At 46.9% G+C, this 27,365-nt stretch overlaps 12 protein-coding genes across 12 annotated transcripts; 8 read left to right on the top strand and 4 right to left on the bottom strand.

Annotated features, from left to right (window-relative positions):
- Window positions 1–44: 44 nt before the first annotated feature.
- Window positions 45–2,411, bottom strand: N7447_009966 (putative protein kinase; the record flags this gene model as incomplete). The annotated part of the gene is made up of 1 exon (XM_057234228.1): window positions 45–2,411. The coding sequence occupies one exon, from the start codon at window positions 2,409–2,411 to the stop codon at window positions 45–47; it is 2,367 nt and encodes a 788-aa protein (XP_057081512.1).
- Window positions 2,412–3,370: 959 nt separating this feature from the next.
- On the top strand, window positions 3,371–6,788 carry N7447_009965 (DNA-directed DNA polymerase delta POL3; the record flags this gene model as incomplete). Its single annotated transcript, XM_057234227.1, has 3 exons — window positions 3,371–3,760; window positions 3,810–5,989; window positions 6,044–6,788. 3 exons carry the CDS (start codon window positions 3,371–3,373, stop codon window positions 6,786–6,788), a joined length of 3,315 nt encoding a protein of 1,104 aa, XP_057081511.1.
- Window positions 6,789–7,329: 541 nt separating this feature from the next.
- On the top strand, window positions 7,330–8,304 carry N7447_009964 (uncharacterized protein; the record flags this gene model as incomplete). The annotated part of the gene is made up of 4 exons (XM_057234226.1): window positions 7,330–7,443; window positions 7,530–7,691; window positions 7,751–7,757; window positions 7,850–8,304. The coding sequence occupies 4 exons, from the start codon at window positions 7,330–7,332 to the stop codon at window positions 8,302–8,304; spliced, it is 738 nt and encodes a 245-aa protein (XP_057081510.1).
- Window positions 8,305–10,202: 1,898 nt separating this feature from the next.
- On the top strand, window positions 10,203–11,236 carry N7447_009963 (uncharacterized protein; the record flags this gene model as incomplete). Its single annotated transcript, XM_057234225.1, has 3 exons — window positions 10,203–10,829; window positions 10,886–10,927; window positions 10,985–11,236. 3 exons carry the CDS (start codon window positions 10,203–10,205, stop codon window positions 11,234–11,236), a joined length of 921 nt encoding a protein of 306 aa, XP_057081509.1.
- Window positions 11,237–13,408: 2,172 nt separating this feature from the next.
- N7447_009962 (uncharacterized protein) lies at window positions 13,409–13,872 on the top strand (the record flags this gene model as incomplete). Its single annotated transcript, XM_057234224.1, has 2 exons — window positions 13,409–13,683; window positions 13,749–13,872. 2 exons carry the CDS (start codon window positions 13,409–13,411, stop codon window positions 13,870–13,872), a joined length of 399 nt encoding a protein of 132 aa, XP_057081508.1.
- Window positions 13,873–14,726: 854 nt separating this feature from the next.
- Window positions 14,727–15,380, bottom strand: N7447_009961 (uncharacterized protein; the record flags this gene model as incomplete). Its single annotated transcript, XM_057234223.1, has 1 exon — window positions 14,727–15,380. The coding sequence occupies one exon, from the start codon at window positions 15,378–15,380 to the stop codon at window positions 14,727–14,729; it is 654 nt and encodes a 217-aa protein (XP_057081507.1).
- Window positions 15,381–15,959: 579 nt separating this feature from the next.
- N7447_009960 (uncharacterized protein) lies at window positions 15,960–16,324 on the top strand (the record flags this gene model as incomplete). Its single annotated transcript, XM_057234222.1, has 3 exons — window positions 15,960–16,106; window positions 16,161–16,222; window positions 16,279–16,324. The coding sequence occupies 3 exons, from the start codon at window positions 15,960–15,962 to the stop codon at window positions 16,322–16,324; spliced, it is 255 nt and encodes an 84-aa protein (XP_057081506.1).
- A 583-nt stretch (window positions 16,325–16,907) lies between these two features.
- Window positions 16,908–18,615, bottom strand: N7447_009959 (putative C2H2 finger domain protein; the record flags this gene model as incomplete). Its single annotated transcript, XM_057234221.1, has 3 exons — window positions 16,908–17,514; window positions 17,581–18,293; window positions 18,367–18,615. The coding sequence occupies 3 exons, from the start codon at window positions 18,613–18,615 to the stop codon at window positions 16,908–16,910; spliced, it is 1,569 nt and encodes a 522-aa protein (XP_057081505.1).
- Window positions 18,616–19,958: 1,343 nt separating this feature from the next.
- Window positions 19,959–20,536, bottom strand: cyn1 (putative cyanate hydratase; the record flags this gene model as incomplete). Its single annotated transcript, XM_057234220.1, has 3 exons — window positions 19,959–19,980; window positions 20,029–20,468; window positions 20,516–20,536. The coding sequence occupies 3 exons, from the start codon at window positions 20,534–20,536 to the stop codon at window positions 19,959–19,961; spliced, it is 483 nt and encodes a 160-aa protein (XP_057081504.1).
- An 884-nt stretch (window positions 20,537–21,420) lies between these two features.
- Window positions 21,421–22,464, top strand: N7447_009957 (sterol desaturase family protein; the record flags this gene model as incomplete). Its single annotated transcript, XM_057234219.1, has 1 exon — window positions 21,421–22,464. The coding sequence occupies one exon, from the start codon at window positions 21,421–21,423 to the stop codon at window positions 22,462–22,464; it is 1,044 nt and encodes a 347-aa protein (XP_057081503.1).
- A 986-nt stretch (window positions 22,465–23,450) lies between these two features.
- On the top strand, window positions 23,451–23,855 carry N7447_009956 (uncharacterized protein; the record flags this gene model as incomplete). Its single annotated transcript, XM_057234218.1, has 2 exons — window positions 23,451–23,742; window positions 23,827–23,855. The coding sequence occupies 2 exons, from the start codon at window positions 23,451–23,453 to the stop codon at window positions 23,853–23,855; spliced, it is 321 nt and encodes a 106-aa protein (XP_057081502.1).
- Window positions 23,856–24,505: 650 nt separating this feature from the next.
- Window positions 24,506–27,172, top strand: N7447_009955 (FAD-dependent oxidoreductase; the record flags this gene model as incomplete). The annotated part of the gene is made up of 4 exons (XM_057234217.1): window positions 24,506–24,807; window positions 24,869–25,140; window positions 25,193–25,563; window positions 25,628–27,172. 4 exons carry the CDS (start codon window positions 24,506–24,508, stop codon window positions 27,170–27,172), a joined length of 2,490 nt encoding a protein of 829 aa, XP_057081501.1.
- Between the last annotated feature and the right edge of the window lie 193 nt (window positions 27,173–27,365).

Below are 27,365 nucleotides of genomic sequence, written 5' to 3'. Positions count from 1 at the left end.
ATTTTTATCATTATTATTTGGGTATATGGTATTAGAAATCAAACTCATTGGTCCTTGTCCCTTTCCTGCGTTTCCTCGTATCGTCGAACGGCTTTCTTCATCGCCCGCAAATGCTCCTTGACATCCTGGCAAGTCCACCGTTGTTGTGATTTGGGGTCCAACATTCCTTTTATATATGTTATGAGAGAATCCGCGACTGTGATTCCATCGTCTAGCACGACCGAGCCATAGTCAACCTTAGCGGCAAAGTCTGCAGGGAAAATGGTGCGCTCAGACGGATCCTGGCCTGACCCGCGAGTCAGGTCATTTAAGACGAATTGTCTTTCCATCTTTGTGTTCAAACGATAAACAGCCTCGAAGAGAATGACGCCAAGGGCGTAAACATCGAGCTTTTCGTCGATTTTGTATTCGTCAAAGTAATTCACCGGTGAGCTCGGGTCACTTGGAGGCGCAGATAGATTAACTGGAGGACGATAGAACTCGGTTCCAACCACCCGCTGTATATTTGGTCCCTCTTGGAATGGTGTCATAGTACCCTGTGCCGCCTCATTAATGTGGGAGATGTCTGCCACGAGACCAAAGTCCCCGATGCGAGGACGACAGAACTGGATGGGAGAAGATTCGCCAGAGCTGCACGTGGTGCATATGTCTGCTGTGCTGTTCTCTGGTGCACACAGGAAGATATTTGCAGGCTTCAAGTCACGATGCACAATTCCCTTGGAGTGGAGATACTCAACACCCGAGACAATGTCGATCATCAGCTTTAGTGAGGGCAGTAGGTGGAAGCAATGGCGTCTGGCGAGCGAACATCCATCATATTTCGGAGCGGCTTGGGGGTTCAGATACGCGCCGAGCGAAATAGGATGAAGTGACATTTGAATGTGAAGAATGACCGCGGGGGGTTGCTGACCAGGCCGGGAACGGGGCTGAACTTGAAGCTTAGACTGGTCTTGACTTAGACCATCAGTGAAGATATCATCAGTATCTCCAAAAGTGGATGTTTGGCCAACAGAAGTATTCCCGTCAAAGGTCCGAGGAATGGATTCAATGTCATCATCTTCCTCATCCAGTCCCCTCCGTGAACTTTTCTTTGACCGATGAGATGAGCTAGTTGCATGGCTGTCCCAGCGTTGAATGCTCTCGGCGAAGCTACGATCTTCGGGCAGAGAGCTTGACGCGGACTCGGGATCTGAACTTTCAGAATACCCGAAGACGATTCCCATGTTTGACTCATTCTGGATATCCGGAGAAGACACGTTGTTTTGCGACTCATCACATGCAGTATGAGAAGGATATTCGGTCGGAGGTGGGTGTGAGTGATGGGCCTGCTCGACCCATGCCCCATAGTATCGAACGATGTTCGTATGCTCAAGGCGGGCAAGTGTCCGAATTTCCTTCATGATAACCTCGAGTTGATTTTGACCTCCAAATTGCAGCTGTTCAAGTCGTCTTTGGCTGAGTGGGATTTTCTTGACGGCGTAGTCTTGTCCGTCAATGTGGTTGGTGACGTGGTATACTTCGCCGAAGGACCCGCGGCCCAAGATCTTGAGCTCCTGGAATTCGACGGAATATCTCGACAGCTGATTATACGGCGGGGCTGTGGGAGAATGGAAAAGCGAAACCCCTACAGGCGAACTACCAAACAGGGGAATCGAGGGATTGGGGAGGTTCATTGTCGCACGGGGAACCGTTGGAATAAAATCCACCTTATTACCAGGAGGAAGCCGTTTCCTACACGCTGGATTTGGTTCGGTGTTTCGCCGGAACAGAGTGGGACTTTCTGCGTCCTCAACGCCGGGGTTCTTAATCCAAGCTTTTGTGATTAAGGCAAGATCCTCACCGGAGCCAATTGCGGGAGAGCGTGCGTGGGGTTCATGGAAATTCATCTCCTCGAGGGCAGATATACCAAGCAAGTCAAGGTTATCCCGATAACTCTGTCTGCTTGGCCCCATCTCCTCTCTGTCAATACCATCGGCTAAGATACCATGGGCTGACAGGAACTGTGATTTGAATTTGTATAGCTTCTTACCAAGGTACTGAGCTTCGGGGCTGTGTCGACTGAATGGTTTATTTGAGCCACGTTGCGCATTGAGAATGTCTGCTGCTCGACTCTGACAGTAAAATTCCAAGAGGGCGGCTGTCATCACATTTGCATGTTGATCAACATTTACATCAACCAGGCCCTGTGGCTCTGCTGATCTATCGCCGAAAGAAATCGAAGAGTCTGGATCTGTAGAATCCGAGTCTATCGGAACTCGCTTGGTCTTGTCCTTCCTCGGGCTGCGGGATTGATTCTCTGCAGCATGTCGAGGAGTTGATGACCCAGATTCCTGGATTTGACTTTCTTCTGAATCGGAGTCGAGACCCGAGTCCGACGATGAGATTTCTGCTGCTGATCGGAACATTGACATATTGATAACACTTTTCATTCAAATAACACACGTAATGAAGAATTGAATCAGCACTGTGCCGGCGCCATTGACGAGAGGTGAAGTACACAGATAATTTCAAAAGAAGAAAAGAGAGGGAAAGAAGGATAGGTCCATAGGTCGGTATAAGTCGTGCTGCCTCCGGAAAGTTGGGCTGAATGTTGCCCCGCAGTAAAAATGGAAGCTCTTTGATCAGGGCAATGACACGAAACTGAAAGAATGAACAGGAATAAACAGGTGTCAGTTATCCCTCAGACGGAGATGACACGTTGAGCTTGAGATCAAAAAGATGTAAACATGTCATAGAATCTCGGGGCGGTCATTGACTCAAGCTTCCATCGGGTTCTACTAGGAGGATGTCTTTAGCAGGGCGTGGGGCATGCAGCTCTTGGCAGAATAATCGAAGGTGTGTTGGGTAGAGTCTGAGACCGTACAAGGAAATTGGCAAATAAACGTGAAGTAGACAAAGACTTGGCTTAAGATAAAGCCCTGGAGTTATTCGATGCCAAGCCCAGGGAGGCGAGTCATCCGTTTCCGAACCCGTGAACTTGGCGGATCTCGAAGTTATACAACAATATCAAAGGCCCTATATACTCAATGTAGCTCTCTATATAACATACATATATCACTGGCGTTTCTAGTATAACACGAGAATTCCATAAAAAAAAGAAACATCGAGAGCTAAACATCCATGGATGTATACCTACCCTTGACCTTTTGACCATTTGACCAATCAGATCACCCCGAATCTTTCAATTTAGCTTATCTTATCACACGTGACTCACACGCGTAAACGTCACGTCGAAGGCGCGACACCGCGACTTTCACTAGGAGTTGCCCGCCTAACACATTCTCGAGTTTACGAATCCCCGCTCACCCCATCTCTTTTCTATCACAAAATTGACTGTGACTTGCTCAGCCTCGGCCTCTGAGTTGCCGCCATGCCTGAAGCTACCATCCCTCCCCAGAAACGGGTGCTGGGCGACGCGGCCAATAATTCCAACGGTATCTTGAAATCTGATAGCGCTCTCAAGAAGCGGAAACTCGACAATGAACCATCTGTGCAGTTTACGCCCTCCTCACAGACCGTCCGGCGAAAGATTGGTTCGACTCAACCACAGAAAAGTCAATTCGAGGAGGAGGTACTGGAAAAGTTGACGCAGGATATCGGCGACTTGAAGGGGAACAACTCGGAGAAGGACCAGCAATGGGAGCGTCCCCCGCTTGCTGACTTCGATGAAACCAAGGAAAACATCTGTTTCCAGCAGATTGACGCGGAAGAAGCAATGCTCATGGGAAAGCCTGCTATTCGACTTTTCGGTGTTACCGAGGTAAATATATTTGCCATTCGCTGCAGTTCCGTATCTAACACATTCCCAGACCGGACAATCGGTTTGCCTTCATGTTACCGGCTTTGAACACTACCTCTACATCGCTGCTCCTGTCAGCTTCACCAAAGCGGATTGCGACCCTTACAAACATTTCCTAGAGCAAAAGCTAGGCCAAAGCTTCACTGCGATCTCGTCCGTCCAACTCACAATGCGCGAGAATATCTACGGATTTCAAGGAAACCAAAAGAGTTATTATATTAAAATTACGGTCACTGAGCCAAAAATGGCCGCTCGGTTGCGAAGTGCGTTGGAGACTGGCAGTGGAAGCATGAACTACAAGGGCATGTGGAGCGGCGCAGATGGAATCCTCACATTCGACAGTATTCAATACCTTTTGCGCTTTATGATCGACACTGGGCTGGCTGGGATGGCTTGGGTCGAGGCAATGGCTGGGAAATATCGTCTTCTTGCACAGAATCAACGATTGTCCAACTGCCAAATCGAAGCCAGTGTCGACTATCGCCACATGGTAGCTCATCCACCAAATGGAGAATGGGCTAAAATGGCACCTCTTCGCGTCCTCTCCTTTGATATTGAGTGTGCCGGGAGGAAGGGTATCTTCCCGGAGCCTAATATGGACCCTGTTATCCAAATCGCCAACGTTGTTACTCGATACGGAGAAACAAAACCATTCATCAGAAACGTCTTTGTCCTCGATACCTGCAGTCTCATCGTCAATACCCAAATCCTTGAATTTCAAAAGGAAGAGAAGATGCTCGACGCCTGGCGCGATTTCGTGGAAAAGGTGGACCCCGATGTTATTATAGGATACAACATTGCCAACTTTGATTTCCCATATCTACTCGATCGGGCCAAACATTTGAAATGCACTGGGTTCCCCTATTGGACCAGACTGAAAGGTTTCAAGACAGAAGCCAAGGATGCAAACTTTTCGAGCAAGCAAATGGGCAACCGCGACACGAAGGCGACGAATACAAACGGTAGAATTCAACTTGATCTTCTCCAATTGGTCCAAAGAGATCACCAGTTGAGAAGTTACACCCTTAATTCCGTATCCTACGAGTTTTTGAAGGAGCAAAAGGAAGACGTCCACCACACGATGATTACTGAGCTGTTCAACGGTACCCCCGATTCGAGACGACGACTGGCAGTGTATTGTCTGAAAGATGCATATCTACCACAACGATTAATGGACAAATTGATGTGCTTGGTCAACTACACAGAAATGGCAAGAGTCACGGGTGTGCCGTTTAATTTCCTCTTGTCTCGAGGACAACAGGTCAAGTTCATCAGTCAGCTGTTCCGGAAAGCCCGAGAGCAGCAACTCGTTATTCCCAATTCCAAGTCACAGGACGAGCAAGATTACGAAGGTGCTACTGTCATCGAGCCGAAGCGAGGATACTATGGTGTGCCCGTTGCAACCCTCGATTTCGCATCACTGTACCCCTCAATTATTCAAGCCCACAACCTCTGTTACACGACTTTGCTCAACAAGAGCAGTGTTGAGAAGTTGAACCTGAAGAAGGACGAAGATTACATCGTCACTCCAAACGGAGACATGTTTTGCACAACCAAAGTTCGCAAAGGCCTTTTGTCCCAGATTCTCGAAGAGCTGCTGGGGGCAAGAAAGCGCGCAAAAAAGGAGTTGGCTACCGAGACTGATTCTTTCAAAAAGGCAGTGTTGAACGGTCGTCAACTCGCCTTGAAGATCAGCGCAAACAGTGTTTACGGTTTGACAGGTGCCACAGTGGGTAAGCTGCCTTGTCTTCCCATTGCCAGTAGTACGACCAGTTACGGCCGCCAGATGATTGAGAAGACAAAGCAAGAGGTAGAAGCACGCTACACCATCGCCAACGGCTACTCTCATGATGCTGAAGTTATCTACGGTGACACCGATTCCGTTATGGTTAAATTCGGCGTCACTGAACTGGCAGAGGCGATGAAGCTTGGCCAAGAAGCCGCCGATTTTGTCTCTTCCAAGTTCATCAGCCCCATCAAGCTTGAATTCGAGAAAGTATACTTCCCTTATCTTTTGATCAACAAGAAGCGATACGCTGGACTGTACTGGACAAACCCCAACAAAGCCGACAAGATGGACACGAAGGGTATTGAGACTGTTCGACGTGATAACTGCTTGATGGTTCAGAATGTCATTGAAACGGTGTTGAACAAAATTCTGATTGACCGAGACCTTGATGGTGCCCAAGAGTAAGTTGTGACACCCCTCAAACCAAGCTGTCAACAAACTAACATAATATCTAGCTACGTCAAAGCCACCATTTCGGATCTTCTCCAGAACAAGATTGATATGTCAAAACTAGTCATCACAAAAGCGCTGTCAAAACGCAAAGAGGACTATGCAGGAAAGCAGGCACACGTTGAACTGGCTGAGCGCATGCACAAGCGTGACGCAGGTTCTGCGCCGACACTTGGTGACCGTGTGGCTTACGTCATGATCAAGGGTGCCAGTGATTCCAAGGGCTACGAACGAGCAGAAGATCCCATCTTCGTTCTAGAAAACAACATTCCCATTGACACCAAATACTACCTCGATAATCAGCTTACAAACCCACTCAACCGTATCTTCGAGCCCATCTTGGGTGAGAAGAAGGCAGGCCAGTTGCTCACTGGCGAGCACACACGGTCTATCACCAAAGCGGCGTCGAACTTGGGCGGACTGATGAAGTTCGCCAAGAAGACCCAGACCTGCATGGGCTGCAAGAAGCCCCTTTCTAGCAAGGACGAGATGGAGGGCGCTGTCTGCTCGAACTGCCGCCCCCGCCTCGGTGAACTTTACACTAAAACCCTTACTAAGGTCTCCGATCTAGAGGTCCGATTCGGGCGGCTGTGGACTCAGTGCCAGCGATGCCAAGGTAGTCTTCACTGTGAGGTCATCTGCTCATCTCGTGACTGTCCGATTTTCTACATGCGCATGAAAGCAAAGAAAGATGTCGAAGATTCACAGAAGGACCTGTCCCGATTCGATTTTGACGCTGGTGCTTGGTAACGAGACAGCATTCTCCATTGTATGACTTATTTTCTTTTCTTGGCTAGCTTGATTTTCTTTTCCTTTCTTTTTTTTTTTTTTGGTGGTATGTACGGCTAGGCCTTGAGCATGGACGAATGGCGTTGGAGCTTGAAAATAATGTACAACGAGATTGAGATAATAACAAGTAGTTGAAGCCACCTTCAAGTGGCTCGCTTCTTTCTGCATCTTTTCCAAAGTCCTTGGTGTACAACTGTCAGTTTCTCGGGTTATTGAAGTTGCTAGCAAGATCTGGTGGGACGGGACTATAGACAATAGAGACAATACACAATACACAATACATCTGTAAAAATAAACAATAGGGACAATAGACCCTCGGACTCAATCAGATTAAATAACAAAACCCAAGCAAATGGGTCACTATCTCTACTCTTTTCTACTGTTTTCTACTCTTTTCTACTGTTTTCTACTCTTTTCTCTGTCGTGTACTTAAAGCCCGGAAGCGCGTCATCTGCAAAGCCGAAGTCTTGGCGTGGAGAAGCTGCCGATCTTTAATTTCACCATGACTTTCAGGTCTAAGCCCGCCATGAATCCCACAGTGGAGGATGAAGTTGATGCCAACGCCAATCAAAAAGCCAATTCCAATTCAAATGACACGCCAATCCCTTGGTCGGAGGTACGTCTTTGTTGCGCAAAGCGCGAACTGAAATTTTGGACATTTTCAGAATGTGAACTGTAATTGACTGGCTCTTTCTTTACTAGATCTTCTCCCGTCATGAAGCCGTCCTCTGCTCTCACCTTGAAATTCTGAGCATGGTGAAGGAGCAGATTGCTCCAGAGGTCAATGGCTTCCAGACCGTCTCGTCGATGATGAACAAAACAGTACAGGCGATGAACCAGCTGAAGGTGGCTAGAAAGCATATGGTGAGCAGTCTACTCAATTTCCTTTTTCTTGGTCCCATAACTGACTGTTACTTCTTTAGATGAGCAGTAGGTTCCACCAAGATCCTACCCCGGACACAACCTACCCTACCCCACCTTTTACCGAGCAATAAAAACAGGAATTGACATGACAACCTTAGAAACTGCTACACCCTCAACCTCCTCCAACCCCACACAGTCCACTGACACAGAGGCGAATACTCGCAAGAAAAGACGCAGAGTCTCTCGAGACAACGAGACAGCCCGTCCTGAACCCACGGACGAAATGCGAGCCCCCAAACGACACCACGACTCTTCCTCCCAGCCAACAACCGAGCAAGATGGAGAATTTACGTCGACGTCACTTGGAACAGAGGATATCTCAGCGGAAGTCCAGCGACGGCTGAGAATCAAGGAAGAGCAACGTCGTAAGAAAGAAAATCCCAAGGCGGATAAGCGCAAGCGCGACAGTCTCGTTTCGAACGATGGTGAATCCCCTATTGCGTCCAGGCCTCGGAAGAAACGACTTATGGTGGCGAATGCGCACAAGAGGCATGGGGATTTGATGGACAATGATGTGGATTCTGCAAAGAAGAAAGCACGCAAATCGCCTTAAGAAAGGCTTGGAAGGAGATCATGAGTGATGCTGGTCCGTTACTTGATTTCATTTTACTTCTATCGGGATTGCGGTTCAGCTACTAGTGGATTATGAAAATTCGGGGAAGAGGCAATGATGCCTGCCTTGATAGTTTGACCAGTTCTTACTGGGACTATTCTTAGAAGCTCTAAGTCCTCGGTAATAGTTTTTATTTTCTGACCTGCGGATCCCTGCCCAGTTAGAGATTCTATCAAGACGTTACAATTGTAGGTAGCCTCTGGCGTTTCTCCGCAAAATACGGCATGTTGCGAGTAGAGACAAAGTACGTCTTAATAATTCACGAACAGTGCAATATGAAAACCAGGATGTAGGCAAGATAAATGATCAAACTTACGACTTCGATGTGGTTTGAAGTAAAGGAAGAGGATACATCCTCACTAAAGTTACCTAAAATGGACTAGTAAGGCCAAAGCTTAGCTGAACCTTACGGACTTCATGTAACCTCAGGCCGATTCCACATTGGGCATAGTAGGCAAGATGAAGATGAGAAGTGAAATAAAAGAGCGAAGGTATACAGTCTAACTTCGTACAGTACCGCTGCCCAACGTGAGCTTATGTATAAAAAAGATAAGCTTCGGACACAGAAGCTGTTATTGAGAGGGAAGAGTTTACATTCTTTTCATCTCTACAACTATGGCGTCAACCCGTATGGAAAGAGCCATATCAAGGAATTAGGTACATTATGGCTTGACCGGTTCTCCTCTTGTTTTCTAAAATACATTTCCTATTGTTTTAGAGCTACGTACATTAATAGGTTATTCTCGAGGTGACATTATGTTCCGGTTCCGAATTAGACACCGTTGACATATCAAAGGACTGGTATAGAAGAAAGTCATTATCTGCAGAAAGAATTTAAAGTTCATTGTTCAAATAACATTCGAACTCTTTGTCGTGGACTCGACCCGTGATGCCCCGATAGAACGTTGCTAGCACCTCAATTCAGTGCTCTGACACAATGATCTTTCCGCTATTCTCCGACAGCAGAATGAACTCAGCTCAGTATAAATCACAAGACCCTTTGAAGCTTTTGCTTTGCTTGGTTCCCCTAGATGAGATATGTTACTGACGCTCAGATATATTTGGTTCTACATCCATGTGTCTGCATCAAGTCCAACCCATAGTCCGATTTCATCTTGGGCTCCGGACCTCTGATGGGAATATCCAAAACCTCGTTTCAAATGGAGGAGCCAAAGTTGAAGAACTGAAATTTCTTTGTCTGCCTCCCTTTATTGATGACAATGGTCTATTGTTTGCTTTGCTTCTCAGTCCGACTCTCCTTTAGGCTCGACATATAACGGTCTGCCTCCCCATATATCATGGGACCTAGTACAAAAGATCAACTTGCCCTTATTTAGATGTTAACTTTTTACGAATCCAAGGGATTCAATATATTATCTCCGTGGACGAATCCAGAACACTTCCGAGATTGGCTTAGTAGCTCACCTCCAGCTTGGGGCTATAAACCCCCCTCTGCCCACCATCGATTCCCCTGTTTTCTTTCCTTCTTCACCTCACCCTGGGGTCATCACCATACCAAAATCATCTCACCACATCTCATCCAAGACCTATATTCCACTCCATTCGATCACCCAACCAACCCTGTAAGGTGCCAGGGTCGGAAGACTGTCTTTAATCGTCGGACTTGGAGGTGTCACCGGCCTCTTGAGGTGAAGTATCCCAGCTGAAGGCAAAAAATAGACATTCCTCCCCAAAAAAATCCACAAAACCACAAAATAAAACCACAAGGGTCGAGAAGAAAAGAATAGCCCAGCCAAGGGAAAAAAAAAACAAGCCAAAAACAGAGGACCCGCTGGGCATCTTCCAAGTGGAAATCCGGCTTTTGGAAGTTCAGCCGAATGACCTCGCTTGCACGGAACTTCTCTCGAGAAACAAGTTGTGGTAGTCCAAACGCCCATCAAAGCTTTGGTATACGGAACGAAAAGATGAATTACACCAACGGCAACTCGTCTCTTGTGCCCACTGGGCCCAGATCTTTCCATGGCAATGGTCGTGCAAACAACTACAATCCCAATGCCAGCCACCAACGGAACAACAATGGCAAGAATAACTACCAATGGAACAGAACTGGAAACGGCAATGGCAATGCCAACCAGTGGAACAACCATCGAAATGGTGGAAACAAGCCCCGGAACAACAACAACAACAACCGCAATGGCAATGCCAACCAGTGGAACAACGGTCATAACAACTACAACGGCAATGCCAATGGCAACCAGTGGAACAACAGTCACGACAACTATAACGGCAATGGCAACCAGTGGAGCAATGCTCACAACAACGCCACTGGCAATCTCAATGGCGTTGGAAAATACAAAGGCAAAAACTTCAATCCCAATTACAGGGGGAAGAACTATAACCCCGACTTCTCTCGTACCGCACCGCCTATTCCAGCCCAACGACACATGCCTGCTCCAAATTACAATATCGACACTGAGATGACTGAGCCGCCATCCGATGAGCCAGTAAGTTGATACCCCCGGCCCTTTTATAAAAGATCGGTCACTAACATTGTATATAGAATGACATTGAGATGCCCGACGCACCACCGCTTCCAGATCCAGTGAGTGATATCTGGCAAGCAGCACATGGCCTACAACATGCACTAACTTCTTTACAGAGGATCGAAGCCTTCACCGTAGGTGCTCTTGCAGTCAAGGAAATTGTTAGTCCCCCATCCCTCTTCCAATTCAACCCTGTTGCGTTCCATCAGCCTGTTTTCCACCAACCTGATTTCCATCCCTCTGCTTTTAATCCTACTTTACATCGTCCCGTTTTCCGTCCCCCGACTTTCTACCCCCCAGCTGTCCATCCCAAGATTATCAGTTCTCCAAAGTTGCAAGGAAACCCGGAGTGTGAATATTTTCGCTAACACCATAACAGGCCGAGACCATGCTCAGGGTTGCTACTCAGTTGGACCCCAACTATAGCTACATCCCAAATTGAGCTCCACTAAACAGCGGCCTAGCCAACCCTGCTTTAGTCGAAAGAAAGAAAAGGTCATCATCAAACTGTCATCCACAACGAAGCCACACAAATTTCCACACCAAACCACCATCCACCGACATCTGGACACGCCCCAGGACCTCTGGGTTCCTCAAATTGGGTATGAACCGTCTGTGAAAGGTGACAACCCCCCCCCAGAGCAGGGCACATAAGGCTTCATCGACAGAGACACACAACACAACCCGCATCTGGTCCTGGTATAGACGGTGCACGGCCTGTCCACAGGGAGGGCCAGATTCAAGACCGAGAGGAACTCGGAGAAAAAGAACTCGAATCGGTACATGTGCAATGGAGGAACAATATAAAGGAAACTGTATTTAGTACTGCTGTCCTGGTCATGGTTTTTACCGAGCACTCAACAAGGGTTGCCGGGTTTTCCCATGGTCCCGTCAGGATGAAGACACCATCATCAACAACAACACCAACATCGGCATCAAGATCAGCATCAAGATCATCAACATCAACATCACAAGAAACCATACACTCTTCATCCCACGGCTCGAATGAGGGGTCTTGCTATTTGATACAATCTGTTTGGGACGTGCTGGCACATCTTTTATGTTTATTTATTTCTGGGGGTGATATACATCGGTTTGATGTTGGATATGCGAGAATTTTCATGTACTGAATTTGGTTGGCTGGGGGCCTCTCGGCTTTCCAGATGGGATATAATCGGAGGCATTTTTCATGTACTGTCCTCTATCAAGGAATCTCTCACGATGCCATGGTCGGCGGGAGGTTCTTGGTTTTGGAAACACTTTGGATGTATGGGATCTGGTTGGTTTGGGGGTTCTGGCGATGCCATGGTCGTTGAGGATCTTACAACTTCCAGTTGGGATATTACAGGGATTTGGAATGTACTGTTCTTGGTCAAGGAGTCTCTCGCGATGCCATAGTCGTTGGGAGACTTTTTATTTTGGGAATAGTTTGAATGTACTTATTTTTAAATGAAGGAATATTCTTTTCCAATTGGATTTCATTTTCTGTAAGCTTATGCTCAATGTTACATCATGGCTAACGAGAAAACTGTGCCCCTGTTTGACCTGCAAGATTGCATTGCTATCAAATCTTTCATATTCAACTTGGAATTCAATCTACTCAGTCCATAACATGCCCTTCGAAATGTTCCTTTCCACTCCACTTTTTCGGTCTTCGTAGAATATATATATATATATCACTTTCACGGTATATTGAATGGTAGCACACCCTTTTCGAGCGTTTAGATATACGACTTTGTAGTATAACCCCTCCAAGACGATTTTTCGTCCCGTTCTATAATGATTAATTCTATTCGACTTCCTAGCTAGATTCCGGCTTAAAGCTTTTGTAAGATATATTTTATATGAGCCTTGGCATTCATAATATCTGTATATTTGCTCCCTTTGAATTCATCTATTAGGTTTTAGGCCCAAATAGGAAAGCCTACCTATATAAGTGATCTGATCTTATATGATATCACCAATTGAGCTAATTTCTTTATAGCTAGTACAAAAGGCATACCTTCCCCCTGAGATAGATAAATTAGCAGTGATGTAATGTATGCACTACCTATATAGCGCTAAGGGGGACGATCATTCGGGGGCTTCTTTTCTACCGGCCGGCTACTCCGGAGTAGCCGGCCCCAAACCACGTTGTATTGGTAGTAATAGTGGGGATCTATTTTCTAGACATATTATAGAACCATGCTCAATGCCCTGGATCTTGACGGCCCCCGATTTCCCCAGCTTGGCGGCCCCTTCTTGGCTCATCTTGGCACTCCCATCTTAGTGGTATAGAGTATAGTATAGATTCCTTCGGCTTGTTATAAAGCATAATCTACATAATATACGTCACGGGCAAACATATGCTGTATGTTGTGCTCTTGATCGAAACTTGGCGAAGTCCACATGCTTTCAATCCGGCCCAAATGGTATATAAAAGGCTGTTGGCACATCTCTCTAGAATCTATCAATCTCCATTCCACATCTCCATCGGACAGTCTTAGTCTGTGACTCCTACAAACTTCCTTGATATCATCTACCAGCCTCTAAATTTCAATATGAAGAATACTGGCGCCATTTTCCTATTGGCATCCTGCCTCCCCGCCGTGTTAGCAGAGAAATGCTCTGCGATAGGATGGCAGCACCAAACCACCATAAAAGGTGGAACGCTAGGCGACTATGGAGTCATTCTCTACAGGGGCGATAAGGAAATCGGCAAGTCGAACAATTGCAGGAAATGCCCAGGCGTTTGCTCCGACCTCACATGGGTTGAAGGAGAAGGTCTTGAAGCTAAGTTTGGCTGGGCTGCAAGCTGCAGTATCAATCACTTTACGTATGAACAATTATCCTACGCTTTGAATACAAATTATGATTTTCTAACTATTATCTTATTTTTAGAGAGTGCCATGGTTCTTATGCCACGCAGACCCATATCGATGGCGAAAAGCCTTCCAAGGACGGCAATGCCTATGGCATTTCAGCTGGCGTTGGCTCTCAGTGCAAGATCGAGTTCGATTGCTAGATACCAGAGAGCCTTGAGGCTGGACCATTGGTTATTTGTTCGTTGCTTATGAGATGTACATATATTTCTGGCATAGCAGTTGACCTTTGGTTCAATGTCATCAAAGTCTCCTGGAAAGATCTCCACTATCTGAGAGGACGCTATGTTTATCAGAGCAGATGATTCAAAGGGCCCAAGAAGTAATAAAGGACGACTCAAGGGAAACTTGGCTTATCCAATCAACAATTCCTTTTGATCAATGTAATTTATAAAAAAGACAAGGAAGATATCTCTGAAACTATATGACTTAAGAGTAGGTAAGGTCCTAGGTGTTTTGAAGTAGGGAATAAATCGAGATCATGAAACAATCGGTTGAAAATTGAGAAATAATCTCCTTACAAAGGCTTGTCACATAGGTTGGGACCCAAAAACCTGCCGTAAATGGTGGTTATGTACATGTACATAACCGTGTCAAGTGCCCCATCAGAACTAGTAATCAATGGAGATGCACGAGTTATTTAACAGCATAGGGTATTCGTTGGATTTGATATCAAGGCTCTATACACCGGCTTTCTAACAAACTTCGACCATGGACGAATTATCCCGTCTCACCCCATCTCCGCATATACACCAAAGTCTTACATGTAGATATTACAGACAACTGCCGCTTGTTCGAATTGATGTATAGTACATAGTAACAAAAGACTTTATAACACACTCTGATAAATTCCTGGCAGGTGGAATAAAAAAAAGCAACCAAACACCAAACCCCAATGCAAAAGCAGGACAAAATATAATACATCAAGAGGGGGGGGGGGGGGGAGAGACAGACGCTGTTCAAGACACACACTAGACAGAGACAAAACATGGAGAAATCAATCCTTCTTCTCAACAGTCTCATCCTTAACGCCCTCACCCGCCTTCCCATCCTTCTCACCCCAAGTCCAAACATCCCAAATATGCTCCTGAATCAAATCTCCATATCCCTTCCCTTCGCTAAGCGCCTTCTGCTCCTCTCTCAACCTCCTCTCCTTCCACCCCTCAGACTCCCCACCCATCCAAAGCCGCTGCACCACCCCCTCCTCCTGCGCCTGTCTCGCCTTAAGCTTCTCAATCTCCTCCATCAACCCCGAATCAGGCTCCCGGCGCTGTTTATCCGAAAGCGCCAAAATCCGCGCCTTCAATTGCTCATGCTCGGCCAGGCGGAGCTGCGCGTCGCGCGCGGCCCGGAGGCGTTCTTGGATCTCCAGTGCGCGCTCGCTGGGTAGGGAGGAGAGTGTCCCTTGCATCCGGGAGATGCGCGCGTCAATGCGTTCGACTATGCTACGTCCTGTGCGCTCGTGCACGATGTGGTTGGCAGAGGCGCCGAAGGAGCAGAGGACGAGGACGGTGAGAGGGTCCAGTTTGCGTGGTGGGAGGGCGATTAGGATCGGTGCGCCGATTAGGAATGTGTAGGCGGCATAGTTCTTGAAGCGTTTATAGTCTGCTTCGCGGGTTGCGTTCAGGTCTTCGGGTGAAGGGGTTGCCATTGTTTTTTTGGCCGGTGATATTGCGGAGGTTGCGGTGTTGGAGGAAAATTTATGGTTGGCGGGTGGGGCTTGGCGGATACTTGGCAGCCCTGGAAGATCGTCTTATTTGGGGATTTATAGATCGCCATTCTTTAGATCTTTTTTTGGGTAGATCTGGAGATCAACAAATTTCTATCATTCTGGATATATGGAATTGTCTGTGTCTGTAACAAAAGAGAAACAAAAGACATCAAAAATGATATCAACTACATGCATACTACGTGATGTATTACGCACTATGCACTCACCAGGATGCACAAAGATCTAAGCTGATATGGTACAAAAACAACTCGAGTCCCATCTCAAATAGTGATTATCATGATGGAAACAAATATCCAAGTTCTTCATAGCTGATTGGCAGAACAGACCATACCACCCTATTAGTGTTCATGTCGACGTTATACAAAAGGCAGCACCTTACCCAATCCCACACTATAACCTCTGAGGCTTACTTCCCTTTTCTACCCCTCCACTTCCACTTCCTCTCTCTCCATCTCCCATCTCCCATCTCTCATCTCCCATCTCTAACCCACAATCAAGATGTTCACCAACGGTCTCTTCTCCTGGTTCTCCAAGGAGACCACTCCTAACCCTACCTCGGATGCTACTGCTACCACTAGCATCGAGAACCGTCAGCCTATCAGCCCAAAGACCCCCTTCGCCGACGGCATGATCACCGAGCAGCCTGTACGTCACACAAGAGACAAACCCCCTTAACATACTCCCGACTAATATCCCCAGAACTCCCAGGAGAACATGATGAAACTGCGTGGTGGCGGTGCCGGCGATGTTTGCTGCGGCCTGTAAGCTAAACGCGTCCGAGACCACAAACTACCAATCCAAACTGACATCCGTCTAGTTGCGCCGGTCTCCTCTGCTTCGAGTGCTGTGAGGAGTGCTGCTAATTGCGTCGTCGGCTCGGTCCTCTTGATATCCTCGATAACTTGCTCTATGGTTAACCGGCTTGCACGTTTGTCTCGTGGGGGTGATTGCGTGTTTCGGGGGCTTGGGTGGAGATATTGAGAGATAGGGATTAGCCGGGCTCGAGGGACATTATTTGCTCTACTCCCTACGCTTCATATGCCTCTTTAGCGATTATGACTCATGTTATTGGCAATTTGCCGGAGCCTTTGCGTGAAAATGGAGTCTGGACTCAGGTTCAACATACCCATTTTCTTTTTCTAGCTGAGAAAATTGAGATTCAGTCTCGTTTCTGATTTTCTGTTTCCGTGCTGACATTGTTGATTCTTATAGTTGTGGGTAGAGACCACTGGGACTACTGTGAAGAATGGGTATTGATCAGGATAATTTATGCTATGGAACTATCTAAGAGTGGGGAGATTCCCTTCTATCCTTGATGTAAATTAATTTCAACCCGTAGAACCGTGGCAGGTAATCTTGAAGCTCACCCTTCAAGCTCACCCCGGATACCATCTCAAAGTTCATTCTCGAAAACTCTCCCTCCGATCTCAATCTCAAACCTCACCCTCAAAGTTCTTCCTCTTCATCTTCATCGTGCGTGTTGGGAAAGATAAGTCCATCCAAATCATCCACTAGGGACTCCAAGCTCGAGGAAAGGGCCGCCACGATGGGAGATACAACCCCTGTGTTGGAAGACACGACAGCTGCAATGGGAGACACGACCCCTGCGATGGAAGAAACAATGTCTGCATTTAAAGACAAGTCATCTCCGTTCGAAGAAACAGCCTCTGGATTCGAAGACACACCATCTTCATTGGGAGAGACGGCCACTGGGCCTGAAGAGACATCATCTTCATTCGAAGATACGTCATCTCCTTGCGAGGATACGGCCTCTGGATTTGAGGAGACGTCACCTTCACTCAAAGATGCGACTTCTTCATCCGAAGACCCAGGAGTATTGTGCTCAGGCTGGCTACTCGCATCGAAAGCGATTTCGCCTGGCTCCATTTCATCGCCGATCATTCGCGGGATATGGGCAAAGCCACGAGTAACTTCACTGAGCTCCTGTTCAATTTGGCCAGTGGTCACACGGAAAGCACACTTGGAGTAGCGAGCCTCCATGTGGGCGACGAGCGCGGCGAGGGTTCTGAACCGTTTGAAGCATCGAGGGCAACTATAAAGCAGATTGTTAGAGAGAATCTTTGTGCAATATAACCGAACGGAAAAAGAATATACTTACTCGTTGATTGTTTCATCCTCCATTGTGAGATGATACTCAAAAGTGGTCACGAACAAGAAAGATGAACCGCAGTTGCAGTAGTAGCGACCTTTCTCGGCACTCCAGAAGCTCTCAGGGTCTACGCCTTGAATCTTGCGATGAGCTGTGGCTCGGCATCGAATGGGACGAGCATAGCCAGAAGGGGCTGCTTCTTGAGTAGCTAGATTAGACCCAGAGGGCCCTGCCTCACCCAACTGGTGAGTAGCTCCACGAGACGGGAAAGGACTATCGTGGCGCATTGAGACATCGTGGGTATCGTCGATGAAGATGCCTCCAGGGGATACAGTAGTGCTGCCTGCTGCTTTTCCTTTGACTAGAGTCATTGGAGCACCTAGCTCGAGCCAGTCATTACGAGAAATGATTGCCTCACTGCTATCGCGAACAGGGCGCTTTCCTTCCATACGGGGTGTAGAGAGATCCAGCAGAACGCCACCATCGGTATCCTGGTCCTCGCTGGAGGTCTCAGAAGGTGGATACTGTGGTCCAGGAGAATCTCTGCCGATGGTCAGAACGCTTGTTGTGCCATGGAAGTCACAGTTAGCGCCGTCGCAAGCTCTGTATGGCAGGGAAAGAACGGGGCATTCCTTGTCTTCGATATGTTTGATGACTGCAGAGGCGGACTTGTACTTCCAGCCACAGCCCATGCAAGCCACCTCGCGACCTTCGTGGTGATTCTAAAAATGGATAGTTTGTTAGTACTGTTTCTTGTTTCGATGGATGTTACCATAAAGAACGATGACGACTCACATTTCTCATATGAACTTCCAGACCAGCCTCACTGCGGAGCTCGAGACAGCATTCGGGGCAAGCAAAGTGACGATCGCTCATAATCTTGTGCAGATGGAGGGTCTGCTGAGACGGGAAGTCGAGGTCACATTTCATGCAGTAAGAATGTCTATCCGCATTGGCCTTGTGGTGTTGCATCTCGCTGACAGATTTGAAGCTAAGTCTGCAGTCCTGAAAGGTACAAGGTACCTCCTCCAGTTCTTCCGCCATCGCGAAGAACCTTGATGAGCCGTCAGGGTGATGAAGTGACCCGTCTCAAAGGATAGATACGATATCAAGACGTTGAAGAAGAAAAAAGATACTTGAATAGAGCAAGAATACCAAAAAGGCAATTAAAGGGGGGGAATAAAGAAAGTGGAGGCAAACAAAAAGATTGCTTTGTGCTCTATGGCAAACTGTCGGGACAGAAGTCATGTTTTGATATTGGGTAATTTATTGGAGAAATGCTAGTATATCAAAAAAGAGCCTTGAGCTATTTGATGAGACCGGGAGTCGATCGCCTGACTTTGGGGTTTCAGCCGTTTCTCGCAGTCGTCGTTCCTTCCCAAAATGGATGTCTGAATAGCCTCATTTTTGACTTGATATGGATGTACCCGTGGTCAAAGTGGCCACCACCCACCAATTTTGGGTGCTCAGATTCTCCCTCAAATTAGCATACAGCAGGCTGGATACGTCTAGATGCTATGTATCGGATTTGAGCCTCATATAACAGTAGGAAGGCAGTCCAATCGAAGATCAAAGATCCCGAGTGACTTGGCCGTTAAGTTTTCCTCCTATTTAGCAAAGACAAGACCTAATATTTCAACCAGCCCCCCCCAGTGGCCCAGCGGTATTATGGCCGGGGCATCCCCAGGATGTCGCAACGGGTTTTACTTGCTCCCCACTGTCGGTCGGACTCCTATATGCCAAAGCTCTCCCGAAGCACTACGCTAGGTAAACCCCCCGCGGACTACCACACGCGGTGACCCCGTTAGTTAAGGGGGGAGACCGTATTTAGTACGGTGAGTGGAGGTGTATAGGGGAATGGCCGGAGGAGAGGACCATGTATATCGTGACCACACTCTGTACATACCCTCCTGAGGTCCAGGAACGGTCTGGATTCATGGGGACTTTTTTTTTATGATGTTGATGTTTGATACTTTCCTCTCATGCCATCTTCCTTTCCCTCTCCCCTCCTTCTTTTATTATTATTCTTCTTCTTATCTCAATGTTCTTTCTTCCCCTTTGGGGTCACGATGCTCGATCTATAATGCAACTGCCATCTGGGCGTCAAACAGAGGATCAACGCCATGTAAGTCTACATACCCGCTTTTGTATATTCCAATGAGCTGTCATCTCAAATGGATTTGCTTAGTCCCCCGGGAATAAAATCCAGTTTTGGTCGGATGATAATGACTACCTTCTTTCTAATCATCCTACACTCCTACCACTGGTAGTATCGGAAACTACGGATCACTATTAAATGGCCCTGACTTGCTGATGGGATGCGAAGAATAGAGCCATAAAATCCTTGTTAATACGATCTATCTCTTCTATATCCTCAATTCCTAGACTTAGAACCGAGAGAAGGGCAACCTATTCATTCGTTAGATAATTCTTCAGCAAGCACAGAGACACACTTACCATTTACCACGCAGAGTGATAATAGCCCAGTTATTCCCATCTTCGTCAGTCTCCTTCTCAACCTTTGTCGAAAACGATATAGCACTCATAATCCCATCCCCAAACTTCTCATTAAGAACCGCCTTGTAGGCATAGCCATAGTTCTGCACAATCTCATACAGTCGGTAGATAAGGGGCTCCCTGGGCGGCATTTCGACGGAGCGACCGCGATCGGGGAAGCCGTTGAGTTGTTCCGACAAAACTTGCTCTGGGATGAACAGCAGATCGGCTAGCTTTTCGATGTCTTCGGGCGACGCCTTGGCCTGGCCATAGAATATGGCAGCTGCGGCTACTTCATTGCGACCAATGTGTTCACCAATTTGCTCAAAAGTCACGCCCTGAGCTGCCTTGGCTCTGAAGAGTATTGTGGATGCGGCGGGGAGGTTGGGGTGCTCTACACTCTGGATTGAGGTTAGCGGGGTTGCGGGTTGATGAAGGGCATTCTCACGTCTAGGGGTACGAAAGACATGACGGATGAATTTTGATAAGTGATCTTCAAGTGAGAATTCAGTTTCTGCAGTAACAGTTGACGGTGGAAGATGGATGTCAGATTAGGACGGATGGATTGCGGGGAACCCGGTTTTGATGTCAAGTCTATGATTCATTAGTTTATGGATGGATGTATTTCCCGTGTAATTGCATTCATCTGTGTCCTTAGTACATACACTTTCCACTTACGGTTCAATTGATAGATTCGAAAGGATTGGATCTAAATATAAGCATAAATTTAGGTCATCCCGCATGGAGATCATATGGCACGCTATGGGCTATGACCGAGGAACGGCTTTTATATACAACAGCATCAACTTAAAACTTAACACCAAAGAGAACTTGCACCTAGAAAGGATGGATAGTCCTTGTGTAATGTTTAAATATTTAGGCAAAATTGATAGTTTCCAAGGTTAATCACACATCATCTGGCCCTTGGGCCCTGGAGATCCATGCTTTTGGTAAACCAAGACGGGCATCGAAGGGTCGCTAGTGATATCATTGAACCATCTATCAAATACACGCTGGCTATTAAGTTTATATCAATATCCGAGTATCTTCCTCGTGCAAGTCAATGCTCCCTCGGAATCACACTTATGTTGATCGACAAGGATCGACAAGCCCATCTAAACCACTTTTGGAAACCACTGCGGTCAGCCAATAAACACCTACTTTGGCCCCACTTGCCTTTTTGATGCCAATCAATAAAGTAGAAATGGATAACCTTCAACTTACACTTTACCACATGCGCACTTTGCAGCCTCGGTCTCGGCCAACATATCAAGATCGGCAAAATGATAAAGAAGTCCTATATCTTCCAAATTGGTCTGTTCTTGAACAGCCCAAAAAAACATACTGTTCACAATGGCCTCTCGAAATCCGATGGATAACATGAAATCCACATGGCGGACATGGGACCGCGACCAATGGAAACTACCCCATAAAATCCTCGAGCACGCCAACGTATACCACATTGAGCTCAACAGGGATGTCCCAATCCATTCGAAGGAAGATAAAATACCATACGTATCCGACTGGTCTTTAAACCGCTGGGTGCTTGTCAATGCAGGAGTTCCACTCGTGGCCCACCAGCTTTTTACCTACTGCACCGGATACAACTTCCACCCGATCATCGCCTTGTTCTACTACTACTATGCCTCGAGACTGTTCACAACACGCGAGCTGCGGAGTCTCCGAGAGCTTGGCCATATCTATGGATTCCTGGACGGCGACAAACACGAGCGAGATGGTGTGCCCGATGTGGGCGTTTCAAAAGCTCTGATCTCGGTCCTGCTGGCCGGGTTTGTGCGTCCACTGATGACAGTGTGGCTCACGTATGATGCAGACAAAGCACCCGCCTCACTCAGTTGGGCTTGGCTGCCTGTTGAGGCTAGTCTTTACGGCATAATCCTTGATTTCTGGTTCTATTGGTACCACCGTGTCATGCATGATGTAAACGGTCTCTGGAAATTCCACCGCACCCACCATCTTACGAAACACCCGAACCCGCTGCTCACAATCTACGCGGACTCGGTGCAGGAATTCTTCGATATTGCCGGTATCCCATTAATGACATGGTTCACGATGAAGCTCATGGGCATGCCGATGGGGTACTATGAATGGCACGTTTGTCAGATGTACGTTATATTTGCAGAGCTGGCTGGGCATAGCGGTCTCCGTCTTCACGCCTCGCCACCTAACCCTTTGACATGGTTGATGCGGATGTTTGATGCTGAGTTGGTGATTGAAGACCATGATTTACATCATCGTCGAGGATGGAAGAAGAGCCATAATTATGGCAAGCAAACACGAGTCTGGGATCGGGTTTTCGGAACCTGCATTCCTCGTATCGAGAGTATGGAGGCAAATATTGATTATGATAGTCCTATTTCCATGTCAATTTTGTGATATAGAAGCATGACTATGGGAGATATATACAAGCCCGAGGCAAAGATACATAAGAAAAGAAAAGAAAAATAATCATTAATATATTCAGGAATATTTACTAGTGTCATATCTTTGATTTGTCTAAAATATTGTTATATGTGAAATTCAAATCCTGTCCTAATATAAGCGAGATAATTGATTCGAAAACTTTGGCTGAAAGATTGGATCCGAGATTGAGGGATAAATAGTATACAAAAATGGAAATCAAGGACCACCAAGTGGGCCTAGAGAATATTCAAAATCAATAGATTTAAACCCAGCAAATATATCCGCCTTATAGCGTTCTGCGTATTTGATGGCGACGGCAACCCATTGACTCATGGGAAGGCTTAGATCTGCCGGAAACGACACAACTTCTGCCGATAGTGCATGGCAATACCTTTGGTGATTTTGAACAATCTGCCTTGAAGATGTGCAATCGCAATATCCATCAAGTTTACATCCGAGAAGTTGATCTCGTGGTCTGAAAATTTCACCAACACCCACCATGTGCGTCCGGTAGAGGACATGAGATTCTCAAATATCGGTAGGCCATTTTGGATGAATATTGTACAAGTAGAAGACATAGTAAGGAAAGCTGGATCAAATCTTTTGCTATCTGGATAAAACACATACTTTTTTAAGATATGCATATTCTTTAGTATGTAGGCATGCAAACAATGATTCGAATCCATGGGGGTTTTCAGTCTTTACATTGATTTCACAGTAGTCAAAATATCACTTGTATCTAAAACCATGTGTTGGTTCTGTCTCAAAGTCCTCCTGATAATACATTTGGTTGGGCTAATGTTATATATAACAAAGCCTTTTGATCAGCTAGCATGGAACAAAGAGCGCATCAAAGAGGAAAAGCTGAACGCTAATCACCGCTTATCACTTACATATAAAAAGCTCAATTTCATGATAAGATCAATCAACCATTATCAACCTTCCTCACTATTCTCACCATGGAAACAAAATCAACCACGGATGTCTTCATGTGTATCCCACCCGAAGACGCACTAGAGGTTGCACGCGGTAGGAAAACCAATGTATATCGCAGCTATCCCCTCCCAGCCACCGTCCGCCGCATCTGGTTTTACACCACCGCTCCACTGCAGTATATTGAGTATGTGGTGTGTATATCACACAATGAGGCTGAATCCAACACAGACAATAAGCCACCCAGATACGCTTACAAGATTCTCCAGGTATGGATGTTGAAGCACCCTATGTACCTGCATCAGGCTATCGCGCGCGGTATATTTAAAGCTCCCCCACGAAAGTATTGTTGGGTGACTGAGAGTTTCTTGGATAGTTGTCCTTTCTATCGACAGTATCCAGTAAGGGGTCCAGCGGAAATCATCTGGTAAAGAGGACAATGCGGCAATTTCTTCCTAGGATTCACATAGTCAATTATAAATTGTCTTTCATGTTGAGTAATCTTGAAATCGGAAACGGATGCATGTTTTTCGGTCCTTATAACCGGGAAAAGGTGGTGTGGTTGGCAGAAATCAATGGAGTTCGACGAGTACTAGAATGCTGGATACCTGACTTGGATGCACGGTGAGTTAGAATCATCTTTTATATACCGCTCTCTATCAATCATCGATAGCGCTTCTCTCCAGCGATTGAGCTGTGTATAGTCTAGAATATATAGAACATTCCAAGGTTGTCTTAGGTTGCAGAAACATAGATCAAAAGTATCCAATGAAATCACAGGATAATTTTGATAGTGGATCTACACTAATGCCGAGCTACCCCCGAAGGACTCCTATTGGTTCGATTAGTGATCAGTCAAAGAATTCATCCGGCTCACAGTGTAACCATTCTTGATCAGTGATCAACTGTGGGTTTTCCCTCCCGCTTAGGCTCAATTTGACATTCTTCTGTGGGCCTCAAAGATTTCAGGGGTCTAGCATTTCAGGGGTCTAGCAATTCTCAGGTTCATATATAAATTGCTAATTCAATGCATTAATCTTTCAATTTTCTCACAGCCAATATACGTTTTGAGCACAACGTCATGGACCAAAAACCGTTCAAAGTCGTCATTGTGGGTGGCAGCATTGCCGGGCTTTCGCTAGCCTTGATGCTAGAGAGGAATGGTATCGATTTCGTTATCCTTGAGGCGTACCCCAGCATTGCACCCCAGGTCGGGGCTAGTTTTGGCGTTTTGCCCAACGGCTTCCGCATTCTCGATCAACTAGGTTGTTACGAGTCAGTTCTAGAGAGGGCGGCAGACCCTGTCGACACATTCTGCTTCCGTGATTCACAAGGAAAAGCATTCTGGACATTCGATAACTTTAACGGGGCATCAGTCGGAAGGTTTGTCGACTCCCAATCTTATATGCCGATATGCAAACAACAGAGCTGACACTACCCCCAGTCATGGTTATCCAATCGTCTTCCTCGAGCGACGAATGTTGATAGAGGTCCTCTATGAGAAGATCCAGGATAAATCCAAAGTGATCACCTCTCAGCGGGTGCAGAGTATTGAAAATGGCACTTCGAATGCCACGGTTACCACAACGACTGGTCAAACCTACACCGGAAATATGGTGATCGGGGCAGATGGAATCCATTCTCACGTGCGTCAAGAGATGTGGAAAGCGGCCGAAAAGGTAGATCCCACGTGGTTTGACCCTAAAGAGGAATCTGGTATGCAAATGAAACCCAAGCACGTGAGCAGCATCGACTAACTCTATAAAAGCACTACCTGCAACTTACGCGTGCATCTTTGGCATTTCCAAAGGCGTGGAGGGGATCGAGAAAGGCACGCTGAGCTCGGTGTTCAATGAGCATTTCTCATATCTTATTCCCAGCGGACCCGGAGACCTCACCTACTGGTTTCTCGTGCGGAATATGGGAAAGACGCACTACGGTGCAGATATCCCTCGGTTCACCAAGGAGGATGAAGAGGCATTCGCAACGGAACATTTGGATGACCAGATCACTCCTACGTTGAAATTTTCCGCTCTGTACAAGAGCAAGATCGCCTCGGCATACTCCACTTTCCCAGAATATGTCTATAAAAAATGGCATTTCCAGAGAACTATGACTATTGGCGATGCCAGTCACAAGGTGAGATTACCCACCAACCCGAGAATAAGATCATGCGAAGACTGACCAATGTTTTGTCCAATAGTTTGAGCCCTTGACAGGCCAGGGAGGAAATAATGCAATGGAAACCGCTGCGTCCCTAACAAATCATCTCGTTTCGGCCCTCAAAAATAGCCAGACAGGCACGCTGTCATTGGCAGAGATTTCCAAAATCTTCGAGAGCGTTCAGCAGCAGCGTGAAGACCGTGCGTGGAGATTAGTCAAAGCATCCCATGTCCGACAACGTCTGGAGTGCATGGAAACCCCCTTGTTGAAGTTCATGGCAAGATATGTGGTGCCATACTTCTCCAAATCCATGATCCACAGCAAATGGATCGACACCTATTCTCCTGCAGTGTCTTTGGATATGCTACCGCTGCCGCACCGGCCTCGAGAAATTCCCTATTTCGACGAGCGCTTCAGAGCACCATCTTCTCGGGGTGTGGTGAGCATCGTGTTGTACGCTGTGTACTTCTTCTTGGCCTGGCTAGGCCAACGCCAATTGTCGACAGCAATCAGAGAAAATGGAACAATGGGATTTGTCCGCCAGGCAATCAAGAGCCAGTCGGTTCTCCTCCCAGGAGGAGTTGAAACTCCCCTTCGCCAAGTGTACACAGGCCTTGGACCTGTTGACCTCTTCTTGAAAGTCATTGTCACGATCTTCCTACCAGCGGTCACCAATTTCTCCACACCGGAGCAGCCATTGCAAGTTATGTACTTCCTGGGTTCGATGATGCCGATTATCGCTATCTGGACAGTTGAAGGATTCCGACCAAGGAACAAATGGACCCTTCTTGCCATGCCGAGTATATGGGCGGTTCTGTATCAGCTGCGAGGGATCGGGCTGATCGCACCGCTCTATTTCGCATCGAGCACATATCTCTCCTCCCGGATATCATACTTCTCCCCAAATACCCGCACGCTTCCTGAGTCCACCGCTCGAGCGATACTGCCTGCACTGGTACTAGGATTCATTGTGCCCACAATGATGCTGTTCTTCCCGTTGGCTGATGCCCTGAACACGCGACAGATCTTCATTGCGCTGTGGCAGCCCACTCCGATATATGTGGTTATCTTGACTCAAATATTCTCCTACGTCATCAAATTGATCGGTTCGAGCACACCAGCCAAGACGGACACCACGGCACCAGAGAGTAAATCTAACTGTGACATCCCACATTTGCAAACCCTCTACGCTGTGGCTGGTGGTGTATCTGCTTGTTTCCATGTAGCGTTGTTGCTGACCTGGGCTGCTTCGGGGACAACCTTTATCACCAAGGCATTCATCCCATCCGACGCCTTCGCGCAGGTGGCCACACTTGCAGACGGTGTCTTTGTGTTTTTCCAGAACGACTTCCTGCTTGTTGCAGCGGCAACTCTTCTGTGGTGCCTGGCTAGCGTGTGGGATCTATACCGCCTTGGAGTTTCTAATGTCTCATGGCCGGTGGCATTGGCTGGTTTGATTCTGGGTTCCCTGGCAATTGGACCTGGTGCAACTGCGGCGGCTGTTTGGTATTGGCGGGAGGAGGTCATGAGTCGAACATCTTTCCCCCGCCATGGCCCCGTCTCCAGTTCAATCAAGAGTACTTGATTGTGTAATCTGGCGTTGAATGGCCAAATGATCAACGAAAGAGGTCAAAGAAAACTTCGAAGATTCGGGTGAAACAAGGATGGAGTGGATAGTTCTGAACGAGATTGAGTCTGATCCATCATTTATTGCGTTTGTATATAATGAAGGTGGGGTATTCTACGTTTCCGCAAATTGAAAGATATAATTGCACACA

This window comes from Penicillium robsamsonii (assembly GCF_028829455.1).
Source record: "Penicillium robsamsonii strain IBT 29466 chromosome Unknown utg000006l_segment0_segment0, whole genome shotgun sequence".
NCBI lineage: Eukaryota > Fungi > Ascomycota > Eurotiomycetes > Eurotiales > Aspergillaceae > Penicillium > Penicillium robsamsonii.
The sequence above is the reverse complement of the archived record's forward strand: the minus strand, read 5'-3'. Positions and strand labels throughout refer to the sequence as shown.